General features: G+C 41.0%; 1 protein-coding gene across 1 annotated transcript in view; it reads left to right on the top strand.

The window, feature by feature from the left end:
* Positions 1–15551, top strand: part of LOC109464151 — a 53853-nt gene that overhangs the window by 18662 nt on the left and 19640 nt on the right. The window contains exons 5-8 of the mRNA XM_019761089.1: positions 2616–2912; positions 3172–3286; positions 3535–3709; positions 5244–5404. Of these exons, the coding sequence (XP_019616648.1) occupies positions 2616–2912; positions 3172–3286; positions 3535–3709; positions 5244–5404 (748 nt within the window). The remainder of the gene's footprint in view (positions 1–2615; positions 2913–3171; positions 3287–3534; positions 3710–5243; positions 5405–15551) is intronic.

A 15551-nucleotide genomic window follows, 5' to 3' on the forward strand; every position in this document is an offset into this window, starting at 1 on the left:
CAAAAACGTGGGCAAACGTAGGGCATCCGTGCGTGGTGAGTACCGCCTCCGTACGGAATCCTACGGATTTGGGAGCACGCAGACACGCCGTAGAACTTTAAGTGCATGTAAAACTTTTTCTACGTGCGGTCTGCGGATTCACCACACGTGCGTGCGAGTACGAGCGACGCGCGTGCCCCGTACGTGCCGTGCGGGAAAGTACGTGTGAGTACGGCCTCCTTGTGGTTAAGTTGCAATCGCACAGAGATCGTACGTTGTAAGCACGTACAACTCACTTACCACTTGCGGAACGTACGATGCACGCAACCGCTCACGGCCAGACTTGGCGTGCAGACCCCACTTTTGCACATTGCGCAACCGTGCGAGTGACGTGCGAGTGACGTGCGTAGACGCCACTCCTTCCCCACCTTTTTTAGAAAAAAACGTAGCAGACGTAGCCTCCCAAAAACGTACGGAGAAAAAGCACGTACGGCGGGTTGTGACCGTCGCTTTAAGGTTGTTGCTGACCACAATTCCAAGGAGCTTGAACCTGTTTTATTCATTATTCATTTATTATGTATAATTTTTATTGCTGTTGTGCAAATGATAAACAAACGAACAAATGTCATCATTTGCAAAATTTGCATAATCTACAAATGTGCGGAAACAAACTCAGAAATGCAGAAACACATACACACACAGACACACACACAACACACACACACACGCACACACACACACACACACACACACACACACACAGACACACAGACACGCCGAAACAATCATATCACGAAAATCAGAATATCCGGACGTTTCCGGACCTGTACACGTCTCGTGAAACTTGGCGTGTCCGGGTTTTTTCGGGTGTGTGCAGGACATATCGGCCACGGTGTGTGCGAGTCTGTAAAATCCCCGGACACACCCGGATACCTGGTATTTAGCCATGTCACATTGTGTACGGGAATTTACGGGCCTGCACACGTCACACGTCGCAAGTACTGCGAGGGGTCACCATGCATGTAGATCGTTTCGCAAATTGAGAGATGCAAATGTGTTTTCAAAGGCGGCGTGTAAGAAGAGCAAGGAAAATGCTGGTTAGAAAATAATACTATTTTCCCTCCCGAAAGTACCTAAACATACGTTCAGACCATGAACCGAATTACTATCTAAAAACGTTTAGGTAACAGGCAACGCTACACAAAGACAAGACATCTAGATTGGATGGTAGAGGAAATCAATGGTACAACAAAAATCAGTGACTGGAATAAATGTTGTTTTGGGACCGATGTCTGCTATAAACTTGCCCTCGCCAGAGTCTGGTTGATTTTTGGCTATGCCAGGCTTATATAAACTCCGATAAAGAATCAGTCTAGAAATATGTACTAGTAGATAGGTAATGGTATGAACAAGGAGTTTATATGAACACGAAGCTTTAAATAGGTTCTGATATAACGTCCTTGACTCTTTGGTATGAATGGGGTATAAGTGTATCCCAAAGTTTTTATTAGTAACTAACCGTTGCTCTAAACAATGAGCAGATTTCTTTGTGTGGTCCATCGTCCCCCCGCATATATTAACGCCTCATTATGCCGGCACCAAATTGGATCTGCAGTCGGCAAATAAAAAAACAACACAATTACTGATCAGAATTTTACCAAACTAGGCTATCGGAAACCTCGACCTTGACATATTTCACCTTTGCAAACATGGTCGTTTGCGTTGGTGATGAGGGGGACCGGCTTGGTTATTTTCAAATATCAGCCCACTTAAGTGTAAAAATATTTTTCAGAAGAGACAAAAGATGCACGGTTTACCTGTACATCGTTGTCATATATGTATTGTGGTGTCATAATCAGAGACGAGATGGCGCCTATGTCTTATTTTATACCTTATTTTTTATGTAAGGGAGGTTTAACTTCCTTGGTTATTTTTTATTTTTATTTTCTTGAACCTAAAGAACACGAAGTTAAAATCATTACTCAGGTAAACTGCTAATTATGTGTTGATCGTAACATTTCAGAGTATTTTTGCTGAAGATTAGCCTGTGTTTTTATTAGTGTGCATGCAACTTTTGCATAATAGACAAGCGGGACATTTTACAACTATTTGTGTCATTATTCTTGCAGTGACATGTAAACCATACCAGCCAATGGCATGCATTTCTCTTTGTTTGTAGTTTGAAAAGGGGGCCAATCAACGCTTGAGTCGTTTTTTTTTAATCTGCCCGTTACATGCCTGGTTATAAAACATGCATTAATTAGTACAACTATCCTGGACACATGCTAGGAAGTTAGTGAGAGCATGGAGGTAGAATATGTTATATGGTGGGAGATTGTGTCATCTCATCATCAACACTCAGGAATATTGGTATTGTATCATTCTACGTAAATTGGACGCAGACACGCCGTAGCACTTTAATACAAAATATGCCCCCCCCCCCGTTGCAGACTTTTTATGATCCGTTCTTATCTAAATCTGTACCATTTTTTATCAAGCATATTGTGTATGGTATAATGTGGAAGGGTCCAGTGAAATATATACACTTCCCCTTCTATTGCAGCTGTTTAATCTATTATTGTACCATTTGCTTGTATGTTTTGAAAATTAGTTTAAAAATTGTTATCAAACCATAGACTTTATGTCATTACGGTCGAGTAGTTGCGGTAGGTGCCTACCGCGTGAAGGTGGAGGTTCCAGGGAAGGGCGGCTGGCACTACAACCCCGCCGTGCTGACGAAGGTTGAGAGACCCAGGTCCGACAGTAGTGGAAGCAGTAGCAGCAACGACTGCAGTAATAGTGGCGGCGATAGTAGCGACAGTAATGGAGAAGCCGAGATCGGTGTAGGAGACCTGGTCCGTGTCAGTAATGACACTGAACGAGTCAAGCTGCTCCAGGAGGGACATGGCGGCTGGAATGACAGAATGATAGAGGTAAGATAAGACAAGGTTACACAATTTAGAATGTCTGCAAATTGCTAGCCTTGATTATCAAATCAAGTTTACAGGTTACATTTTCTTCATAAGGGGGTGAGTATGAGAACCCGCTGCACGTGCAACTGCGTGCTGTCGATTTAGAATATGTATGCGTCTCCCATAATTTCCGAGGGTTTTATCTATACACGAATTCATATAGCTACAACGCAATTGGATTAAAATATGATGTTGGGATAATTTACTTTACATTTCCTAGACCTTTGGTAAAGTTGGCCGTGTGGTGAAAGTTGACTCGGATAACAACATGACGGTCCACGTGGATGGAACAGACTTGCTCTTCAACCCCAAGTCACTGACCAAGGTGTCATCAGGTAAATAGTGGTCGGGTTCGTCAATGTAAGATCGTACATATAGTTTAAAGTAAAAAAAAAACGTCTGTCAATTCAATTTGCTTTTTACACATTTTTAAAGGATGCAGCGCTGGTTTCCATAGCTACAGGGAAATGAGACACTAAGAAAATGCTCCAAGTTGCAAGAGCGAATGGCACAATTCATTGAACTGTCGGTTGCATCTGACGAGTTTAATAGACGTATTCACATGATGTTTACAACCCTACAGAAGGGGGTTTCGAAGCCGCAGCTGAACCATCTACTGCCGGAGAATCCTCCATGTGCGCCAAGGGAACGCACCAGTGGAACAAGGACAAGTGTAAAGTGTGCAAGTTTTGCCAAAAGTGCACGGGCTACGGAGACAAATGTTTGGAACAAGGGAAACTGCAGCTTTTTCCTGGAGGGTAAGCAGTTGTAACAATTCAACACTTATGCTATTCAGATATCTGTTCCAAAATCTGGACACCTCTAAACACAAAAGGAAAAAAAAATGAGGGGGTGGGGGTAATGCAAATAATGACTATCTCGGATAGTTCCTAAACGACTCGCGCTATAAAACATTAAATTTGGTCACTAAAAGATATCAGCCAACCGTTTCCAATTAACAATGAAACCTTAAGCCACCATAGTTTTTGCGACAAATCTTACCGTAGGGGATCAAAACTGACCCAAAATGTTTTACACAAATATCTATTTTTGTGACTCTATTTTGTGATTTTGAAGTAAACATAGTTTCGTTAATCTATTAAGCACAATTTGACATAACTAGGTGTGAATAACTTAAGCTCATTATCATAATTTATGCACCTAAAACAAAATGCCCTCAGGTAGTTAAGCAGATCACCTTTGACCCCAACTCCATAGCCAATTAGGTCTCGGGTCACATGTTTTTTTTTTAAGTTTTCTGAGTCAACATGTTGAGGTTATTCAAATTGCCGCAAAAAACTCAAGAAAACATCTTACCTAAAAGAAATTGACGACAACAAAAGACTCACATGTGCTAAAACACTCAGTCAAAAATGCTGGGGTAAGACCATCTTCTAGGGATAGCTCAATTAACAATACTCAAATCTAAGTAAAAACATAAAAGAAGCTATTAGACATACATACAAACGAAAACATATATGGTATTACTTATCGACATCCTCTGGGAACCCCAAAACTGATGCGCGCGTGCGAATAAAAAAAAAGTTTTCCAAAAAAAAGTTGCTTTCATTATGAAATCTGCGTTGTCATGAAGGTTGAAAAACACAGACACAGAGTATGTTTTGGTGAATAATCTACTCTTTAAATTCATTTCTCTTTACATTTTCGTCTTTTTTGTTTGATTCTGGCATTTTGCGACATCGGTATCATTTTTGAATATTCTCTTTGCAACTTACGGTATATTTTATTGCTCATTTTGCAACTGTTTTGTACGATTTACAGTATGGTTGAAAAGGTTTTTTTTGGAAACGGCCGAAAATTCATGCGCGCGCGGATGTCATCCATATAATCAAATCAACATGGCCATATAAAGTTTAATTGTTTTTTTTTTGCATTTTTTGAGGAAAACGAATTTTAACGGTCTTAGCCAAAACGATCAATCAAGTCATAATGACGTCATAATTCGTCACAATGACACCATAGTTGGCATGATTTAAGTTTTATACTACACCACTCGTTGGCCCTACAAAAAGAGGTTGCTGAGTTACAGGGGGCGGGCTTCAAAAGCCCCCCCCCTCCCAAGCCCTAGCCCAGCATGACAAAAAAAAACGGTTCGAATAGGATTTACATTTATACATAGCTTTTATGTGTTATTCTCCAATTTAATATGTTTCTTTAAACGTTCGTGGGTTTCTTGATGTGATTTGACAAAAAAAATCTTAAGCAGACGGAATTAAAGGAAATAATAATAATTCATTATTAACTAGGCCATTTCTTCTTGATTTTCCCCAGTCCGTGCGGCTGTGGTTCGGGTGAAGCCGGCTGTGAGCGGTGCGGCTGTTGCCGTACGTGTGCCGGGGAGGACGACAGTAGCGACAGTGACGAGGACATCAGCGGACTGATGAGGAGCCTTTCCACCAGACGGAATCAACTTGATTCTGCCAACCTACTGGGTAATATCTAGACACCATATTTATAAAACTGCCAAACATATTTGTGTTTTTGCAATAATAAATAAAAATGGACCAATAAATATCATGTACTAAGCTTACATAATATTTTCCCAAAATTTTGGTGAAAATGCTTGACACTTGCGATGCACCGTCGCCTCAGCCAACCAATTTGAAATCGATGGCATTACGTCAGCATTATTTGCATACGTAATGTTGACCTCTGACTACCCCACAGTTAAGTTTCCAGCAGCCGGCGCCGCAAGTTACTTCCGGTCAAACAGCCGGGAGAAAACAATTCAACAACATTATAGGGATGTTTCTAAAATATGCATTTACTTCAATATAAAAACAGCTAGGGTGAAAATAAAATACGCGCATCACCACATACATAATGGCACACCACATGCCCAATTACACAACATTCTATGTACAGAACAATACGTTTTTGCTGCGAACATCATAAAAATTCGGCCATGGGGACAAAACATATATGGTATTACTTATCGACCTCTTCCCATATCTGCCATATCTGCCTGAAGGAACCCCCCACCGCTATTGCAAACAAACGGGGTTTTCTGGAATATTCCAATTTGCCTCATAATTGGAGGGGTGCACCTGAAATATTACATTGACCGCGAAAACAGCTACGGCAAAAATCGCATGACGATTAAACAAAGAGAACCCCGTGTTTTAGCCGCGAACACGAAAAAACTACCCACGATACTTCGTCTGGAGGTCATAACCCCCTTCACGGAGTTAAAATGCCCCAAACCCAACGAATCTCTTACCATTGACCCAACAATATGACGTCGAAAATCGTTTTACCTTTACTTTTAGCATATACGCAACAACGTAGTTTTTGTTGCGTTGGTAAAATGGACGTATCAAATTATTATCCAACAATCTCCAATTTAAACCGTTGTCCTGATGTCATTTTAACACCACATGTTTAACCCTATCTAGATGGGAGGGGGGCGGCTAAACTGCCCGCGCCAACTTTGATGTCACGTAACGTTTGAACCGCTAGATCTAGAACGGCCAAACATAGTGACTTTTCCTAGAATATTGTTTGCAACAATTCTGTATCATTGGAATAAGATAATAATTTTTTTGTGTTGCCACTGCAACGGGTTTCTGGCAGGCATTTTTTGCTAAATTTAGTAACTTCAGTTTCAACAAATAGGATTTTATGGGTTTTATGTCATGTAACACATGGTTTCTTATATTAATAACATCCATATCATTTTATGTAAATTTTATAATTAAAATGCATAATTTATGCTAATGCATGACATCATTGGCCAAAATCCAAGATGGCGGACCATATCAGGTATATATAGCTTATTTTCCTTAAAATTTCATCAAAACTTCCATTTCTTTTTACAAAAAAGGTTCATATGAACGTCTTTAGTCTGTTTACAATGGTTTAAGGCTTTATCCTGAATTTTTTTTTTAATTCAAGATTGATGGTCCGAAATGGCGGATAGCTTAAATATACATGACGTCATTTTATGACGTCGCCGGTGTTGCTATGGGCAACATAAGACTTAGTACACCCTAATTTTCTGTCATAAACACTTTTTGTAAATGATGTTGTATACCACTAATTGCGCCTTTGTGGGCCCAAGGTGGGGTAATGTTTCGTTTTTGGTGAAAAAGTTAGGCTCCCCCCTGCTGATGTACATTTTGAATAGTGCAATAAAGAAATAAATGCAGTATTAATGCATTGGACATGCTGTGGTCCTCACGGTTATTGGTGAAGTGTTCTTTGACACGTTTCGGATGAACACTTGTTAAGGGGGGGCGAGCGCGGACAACACACATGACGAGTGGGGTAGGTGTAATCGTTGCCCACGTGTTCGCCGTTGCCCAGATTTAATATTTTTGTTCGACACGTTTGCTTGAGCAAGACATTTGGTGAATGTTACAGAAGTTACGTCTGGCGCATCATTGTTGACGAGGCCCCTGGTCAAGTATCTTATCGCATTAATGTTTGGGGCGAGTGGGGAGATACATGACAAGAGAACAGTAAATTGGTTGAAACAATTTCTAACCAACAAGGAGCAAACAGTAGTGGTGGAAGGAAAGGCTTCGGCTTCAGTTAGAGTAGCGTCAGGAGTTTCACAAGGAACTGTCCTGGGACCATTTCTATTCCTCTTGTACATGAATAACTTACCAGATCAGCTTGACTTAAAATTGAGGTTATTTGCCTAATACCTGTCTACACAGAATTGCTCACAACTTCTACAAAACGATCTGAACACACTGTAAGAGTAGCAAAGCAAATGGCTCATGCAGTTACACACAGAAAAATGCTACATTATGCATATATCAAACGAGACAATCCCCACATATATAGTTATCAGTTCTGTGGTCAAGCTTTGGCAACAACAAAAATTCACCCGTACCTCGGTGTTATATTGACAAGTAGCCTGAAGTGGGGCATGCATGTTAACAACATCACTGCGAAGGCCAAAAAGACATTTGGTGCGATTAAGAAATCAGCGGTTATGCCCAACAAGGGTAAAATCACTTGCAACACGTCGCATGTAGGACCAAACCTAAAATATGCCGCGACAGTATGGGATTCAAATACAAGGAAAGAAAAACTGGAAAGAGTACAGAATCAAGCTGGAAGATTCTACACGATCAACTATGAAAGGGATGCTAGTGGGGGTCGATGGAAAACAGACGAAAAATGTCCAAACTATGCATTATGCACAAAATGACTATCAAACTGTTGGACTTACCAACCACTACCAACCACTCAGCATCTGATACCAGCCAAAAAAAGAACAAGAAACAGTCATGACTCCAAATATCTACCCTGGGGGACAGACTTGTTGGGCGTCGCGGAGAGTTTTTACACGCGCGCATGGCTTGGTTAGCCCGTCCCAGGGACACGCCATCCCCGCGCTCCACTGGGCATCAGATGCGAAAACCCTCTAGGACGCGCTCGGATAGTTATTACGCAAACCCTATTGTGGTCCGCCAATACAGGTACAGAAGATTCTATACTTACTTACTTACTTGAGTAGGTCTTCTCATCTCTGTGAGTGACCTGCGTCAAAGTCGTCCCTCCGTCTGCACAGCGTCCTGCGCCATATTTGGCGGTCGTGGGCAATCGTCTTCAGGTCCTCTAGGGTCAGACTGGGTTGTTGCATGGTCGTCCTGGCATCTTCCAGTACACATGCCAGCCATGTCTTCCTTGGTTGACCTCTAGATCTTTTCCAATAGTTGGGCGTCCATTCCAACAGGAACTTGGGTAACCATTCTTCAGGCATTCTTAGCAGATGACCTAGCCATCTTAGTCTGTTGTTAGCTATGCGTGTTCCGATGTCCACTGTGTTTGCCTTCTGCAACACGCTCTTGTTTGTCACATGCTGAAACCACTTGATGTGCAGAATTCTCCGTAGACATCTCTGATGGAAGGTCTCCAGTCTGTTAACCTGTGCCTGAATGGTGATCCAGACTTCGCTCCCATAGGTCAAGATTGTGATAACAGCAGCCTCGTATATCCGCAACTTGGTTGCATCAAGAATGTTCCTGTTGTTCCATATTTTCCCAAGCTGGTTGAATGCTCCGGAGGCTTTCTGTATGCGGTTCGAGAGCTCAGAGTCTGTCGTCCCGTCGCTGCTGAAGGTTGTCCCTAAGTAGGTAAACCTACTGACCTGCTCTACCCGACTCCCCTCGACCTTGATGTCCAGTGTGCCAACTTCTGTGTATGGTCGTTGCGTTGTGTGCTTCCCAATCGCCATGGCCTGAGTTTTCTTGGCATTGGCCTTGAGCCCAGAGAGCTGTTCTTGCATAAGAGGTCTGTTGTTTCCTGTAACCCTGTCTTCGTGTTATCCAGAAGGGCCATGTCATCCGCGTAGTCAGTATCAAGAACTGATACTGACGGCTTGTCATGGGTTTCCTTTTGCAACACAGCGCCAGTGCTGAGGTGTTTACTCTGCTCTGTGAGGTATGCTGCTAAGTTGATGCACACGTTGAACACCGGAGGTCCCTGAATGTCACCCTGACCAGTCCCAGAGTTAACAGTAAACCAGTTGGACTGCTCCCCATTCACCCTGACAGCGCTCACAGTGTTGTAGAAGAAGGCTTGCAGCACGCAGATGTACTTTACTGGGAGACCATAAAAAGATAAGGCTTTCCAGATGAAGTCACGTCTAATGCTATCGAAAGCTGCTTTAAAGTCTATAAAATTTATATACAGAGGGATATTAAATTCAATACTTCTTTGAATGATTGTCTGTAGTGAATATATCTGATCAATGCATGATCTGTTCTTCCGGAATCCGCATTGATTTTCCCTCAACAGCTTTTCCAACCCAGTGTTAAGGCGACCCAGAACAACAATCTGAAACAACTTCGATGCAGTGGATCTGAGTGTTATTCCTCTTTTGTTGGCACAATGTGTGGTGTCCCCTTTCTTGGGCAGCACTACAATTATGCCCTTCGACCAGTCCTCAGGAATAACCTCTCCATGCCAGACCTTAGCAAAAAGAATTTGCAAGGGCTTGACAAGACCAAGTGCACCATACTTCAGCTGCTCATTGGCTATTCCGTCCACCCCTGGAGATTTGTGGTTTTTCAGTCTTCTAAGAGCGTCAACAAATACGTGAACATGAGATTAAAGTATCGTGTTAATTTCAGAATACAAACATTTTGGTGAGGTAGCGGATCTGGGGGAGCAGACCAAAGCTAACAAGGCTGGACTGTAGGCAACGTCCCACACTATTCCGCTGAACGTCTTGCAAAAATGTATGCTTATTTTGTAGCCTGTGTTCTAATAAGGCTAAGGAGATTCAATTTTGTGTCTTCCCTATTAGCTTCCCTTGCGAAAAGAGAGGCGAGAGCAGAAACTCCAAGGGCCTCATCTGAGAAACGCCGAGAGAAATTGCACGAGCTGATGCCCAAGATGAGCAAGGTCATCTCTATGGTGAAGTCAAACAGGTACTTGATGATTAAGGAAATACTTTTAGATGCCTACATTGGGAATATAAAATACGTGAAAAGACTCCGCGTTGGAACTGCCGCAATATTGTAAAAAAAAAATCAGGACGATCAGTCAACTGGTTCTTCCTCCTTAAAAGATTTTTCAACAAATATTCCCGCAGTTCTGGAACCAAACTGGGCCCAAAGTGATGTCACTTCTTCCCTAGCCAAAGAGCTATCTACCGTCCAAAATTCGTAATTGTAGCATGCCCAGATCATGAGATATCAAACTGGAAGTTCTGGTGCAGTAATTAGGAGAGCCGCCAGGGGGTAAAAAAACTATTCATTTCTAGGTCTCATCAAGACTTACCTTTCTACAAGGTTTTATGACAATGCAAATTAAGCTTCTTGAGTTATGCTGTTCACAAACAGACCAATAGACAGACAAAGAAACAGAGAGACAAACGGACGGACAAACGCTGCTGAAAACATAACTAGCCTGAATAAATCACTTAACGGTTGCCGGCCACCCAACATCCAGCCGAAACGTGGAGGGCCGCTTAATCCGCAGACGGTAAATTTTGCGTTACACAGACTATTCTGAACGTGCAGGACACATAAGTTAACAGTCTGTGTCTTTTCAAGTCCCCCATCCTTACATTTACAAATCCTATATAAACAATAGAAATGTTGTTATAAATTAAAAAAAAAACTGATTCGAGTTGATATATAAAACAACTAGAATCTGTTTCCTGGGAACAGCAATAAGAGAGTACTCCCCACTGTGGCTTCTCTGGCAGCTTGAATAGTGAATTGACCCCCATAACCATATTAACTCACAAACATCCCAGAGTGTCTATGCCTCAGAAACAAAAGGCATGGACAGATTAGCATAATACTGGTCACTTTTTTTAACAGATTTGAAAATTTCCTAAACTGTTTTTCAAAGTAACAATATCAAACAGTGCAGAATGATTGGAATAGCTGTAACTAAGTCACATAATGAAGAAAATACTATCTGCAATTTGATTTTTTTCAATCTGCCCTGTCTAAGATTTATCAAAGTGTGTAATTGCAGGTATCTATATCTGTCGTACGTTGTCGTACGTTGAAAATGTCAAGCTCACAACTGAATTAGCTTGGATAGTAACTGTGTCTAGAAATATGGCTTGTAATTGTGGTGTCTATTTTGGGTATGAGAAAACAGTATACATGTAGACTCAGGCGCTCTGTTACTGTGTTAGATCCGTACAAGTAACTGCCGGCCAATCTCTATCACACTACCTTGGGCAAATATTGGCGTGTTGTCATTACTTTATATTCTGAGTTAGGTGAGGATAACGTCTTTATGTACAACAGACTGTACAAAAATTCTGTTGTCAATATGTTTCAAACTCAAGTGTGTTTAAAAGCCACATGTTACTACCACTGTAGTCAGGGAGAGAATGAGGCCTGGTAGTTTACGTTACCCGAATTTATTGGGTGCTTATATAGTGCAAGCATGGTTAAACGAACGTGCAGATTTTTAACTAAAGCATAGTATCAGTTTCTATTATATCTTGCATACTTTGACTGTACATACATTGTAGTTGTGGTGTGTTTGAGAGCAATTAATTTGTTGTGGAATTAAATCTTTTAACCTTTAGTAATATATTGTATATGTCTTAGGACTGCAAATGAGATATATGTGAGTGAAATGTAAAATAAACCATGCATTGACATTCATTACTATTTTTAAAATGATAAGGAATGGAGAGGCAATCTCAACTATCAAAGACACGCTGGAGGAAGCTTTGGACGGCCCGTACAGGAGGTTTCGAAAAAAGGCAGAACGTAAACTCATGGCGGACTACCTCACTAATATCGGAGGTGCTCGTGCCCTGACGGACTACCTGAAGTTCCTGATGAAAGGCAAACACACCGAGTCACAGGTGTGTGTGTGTGTGTGTGTGTGTGTGTGTGTGTGTGTTTATTAGAAATAAAATCTTTAATGTTTATTAAGCATGTAATGAAAAATTCGGCATAAACCAAATTAAAGAAATAGCTACCGTAAATGGAACGTATGGATAGAACTTCAATAAATTCGTCCTCGCACCTTTGCCAAATGATTTCAAACCTTCTGAACCTTGGGATTTAATAGTCACTGATTGAAAGAATTATCTTACTGAACTTGTACTATACGTGACTGATGAATCTCTTCAACGAAACCTTCTGAAGTATACATTTTTCTTATCGATTTTTCAATGATATTCGCAACCATTTATATGTGGCAGGTATTATACCAAGTTCCTCTCGTTAATAACAAAATAAAAAGTGTTCCATAGTCCTATTATCATACACCACAGATGTATCGAAGTTCTTAAATAATTGGTTATATGATAAATACGGAATGGCATAATCGCCATATAATCGTGTCAACTATCACTAAAGCTACCTAGTATGTACCAAACATGACGACAATACGTTGACCAGTTATTGAGTTATTTTGCCTTTGAATTTTTTAACGATCCTGAAGTCCCAGAACAAGCCACTTGAGGTCCGAATTCACATCATTTCTTTTTCAGCAGAAGATCTATTTACCGCCCAAACCCAGATCAAGAGTTATAAAAAAAACGGAAGTTTTACTGCAGTATCATGACAAACCACCAGGGGACCAAAGTATAACCATGTCTAGGTCTTATCAACACCTACCAACCTACTAAGTCTGATAATGACCCACTAAACGATTCTTGAGTTGGGCAGTTAAAGTTTGTCTATTTAAGGCTAGGCTACATCCCATGCTAAAATGCGATTCAAATCTGTGTGACATAATCTTCACATGTTTATCGGTGGTGTTTGTGATCAGGTACAAGTAAAATGCGTGTCTGTCGTTCGGAGTCTTTTGGTGAATTTCTCCGATGCCAGTTACGAGTTCTGCCGCCAACTCGGCAAGTCAGGCATACTGATGATTGTATCACAGGATCTAGCCAACTTCGACGGCGCTGATCTCAAACATGAGGTACGACGCTATTAAATTTTACTATAAAGCATAGCAGCTCTGCAGCAGCATTCAGATATATTGTAAGCAAAAATAACGGTTTAAGCTAACAGCCTAAATCGTCACCAGAACATTTTATGAAAATTCGTCTGTGTTGGTACATTGCGTTATGTAAATGGTTTTAATATACTGCCATGTATGTGCACAGATTGTGTCTTTCAAAATTTTCGATCAGTTCTCGGGTCTAATTCAGGATAACTTATCTCAAATAATAATTTATATGAGATTGTCGCTGATTTCCAAATTCTACAATAAATAGAAATATAAATCAAGCGATATCTGTTTAATCTAAACAATTAAAAAAACAGAAAATATACATGACATACCAAATATACACAAATAAGACACACACGTAAATTATAAACATCTTGAATATTTACATATTTTGGAAACTCTTTATTGCCGTTGCGTACTTAGTGATGAATCAAATCTGCTTCTGTTGAATCCTCATCACTTGTACGTTTTACTCATGATTTAGCTCATCCGCCAAGTGGTCCTTTCTGCTATTGTCCTTATGCTTAACTGTGCCAAGGTACCAGAGAACCGACACTTTCTTCAAGACGTCAAGGCTGTCGATCGCATCAGGCCTTATCTGCAAGTCGAAAATCTTGAGCTTAAGGTATTTTTTTATTCCCAAAATGGCATTTTTACTTACAATCATGCTGAATAGCTTTCTTCTCAGACATTTTTGGAGATGTTTAATTGATTTTGGAGAAATTTTGGTTGAGTTAGTAAGAGTCCTCCTAGTTATACTGATAGGAGAGTAGTTGGAAGAGTAGGGGCGTTACACGGGTATTTCACCCGTAGGGAAATATGTTTTTTGTGAATATTTTCCTGTGCATTTTTGTTCTACCTACCTTGCGTGCATGTAATTCAGTCAGGTACAGATAACCAACTTTCAGTAATCCTTTAATGAATGAGCGCATCTAAACCAATAGTATTCTTTGATATCTTGGTTTATCTTGATTTTTGTTGATAACAGTAGGTATGTTTGTTTGTTTTTTTGTTTCACATACCCAATAAACCGCATTTAGGCATAACACACCAGTTTTGTACATGTACGTACATATACAAGCTGCGTAAGACAGTATTGTAAGGTTTGAACCACTCACACGCGTAATGTCCCCTACTCTTTTCGGTGAGTTCTTTAACCGTATCTAGACCGGGATTTTAGGGGGTGTGGGGTTAGTTGGACCGAGGGTGGCTCATTCGCCCCCCTCAGAACTAAAGAACGGTATATCGTATGACCACCAATTTTCAAAGAATGATGTACTAGTAAAACAGAATCATAACAAGAAGCCATAGGTGACAATCTTCCGTGAAGTTTTATATATTTCAACAAAAACAATCCCAAGCGTCAACGCCAGACCTACTGTGCAGACATTATAATTAGGCAACGGTTAATACAACGAGGGCGCGTTACAAGCATAAAAAGACCTAAATCCATTACTGCTCTCAGGGCGTGTAAAGATACTGTGCTTAAATTTCGAAGTTCATTTTAATTACACACACAGAATCATTGCATTCACATAAAGATCGGACTATCATGGTCGTGTCACTATTAAGAGGGTCTGCATGGGGGGGGGGGGAGGGTTGGGGGGTCCTGGCAACGGTTAACGGTAAATTCAGCAGGGCCGATAACGCTTAACGGTAAATTCAGGACGGCCGGCAACGCTTAACGGTAAATTGACGGCCTTTTTTTCGAGCTGCACTGGATTTGGTATCTCGCTTTGTGAGAAAAGGTGATCACTGACAAAATTACGTATACCTTACAAATGTACATGTAATGAAGCATGCATTAAAGGTATGTGTTCCCTGTGTTTCCCACCTGCCCTGGTCCCCGAGTGCGTCCACATTACCGGGGTGTCCGAGTTGACTTCGGCCAGCTTGCATTTTTTCAGTCTGCCCAGTTTTACCGATGGATTTTGAGAATGCTCCCCCGGGAAATTTAGGATTTTTAAGCCTTCAAAACCGCAATTTCCCGCATTTTGAGAGGCAAATCATGGTTTGAGAGTGTTTGTCGGTCCTTCTGATGTTTTCATATTTTACTCGAGATTTTTGTTAATTTGCCTGTCAAGGTTGATAGATTCGTTAAAAAATTCTGTAACTCTCCGCAAACTTCCGGAAATTGAAGGTAAACTGGTTCTGGCTAGAGCCGAAGTGACTGAGCGC

The sequence above is a fragment of the Branchiostoma belcheri genome, unplaced genomic scaffold, assembly GCF_001625305.1.
Source record: "Branchiostoma belcheri isolate BF01 breed outbred unplaced genomic scaffold, Haploidv18h27 scaffold133, whole genome shotgun sequence".
NCBI classification, from domain to species: domain Eukaryota; kingdom Metazoa; phylum Chordata; class Leptocardii; order Amphioxiformes; family Branchiostomatidae; genus Branchiostoma; species Branchiostoma belcheri.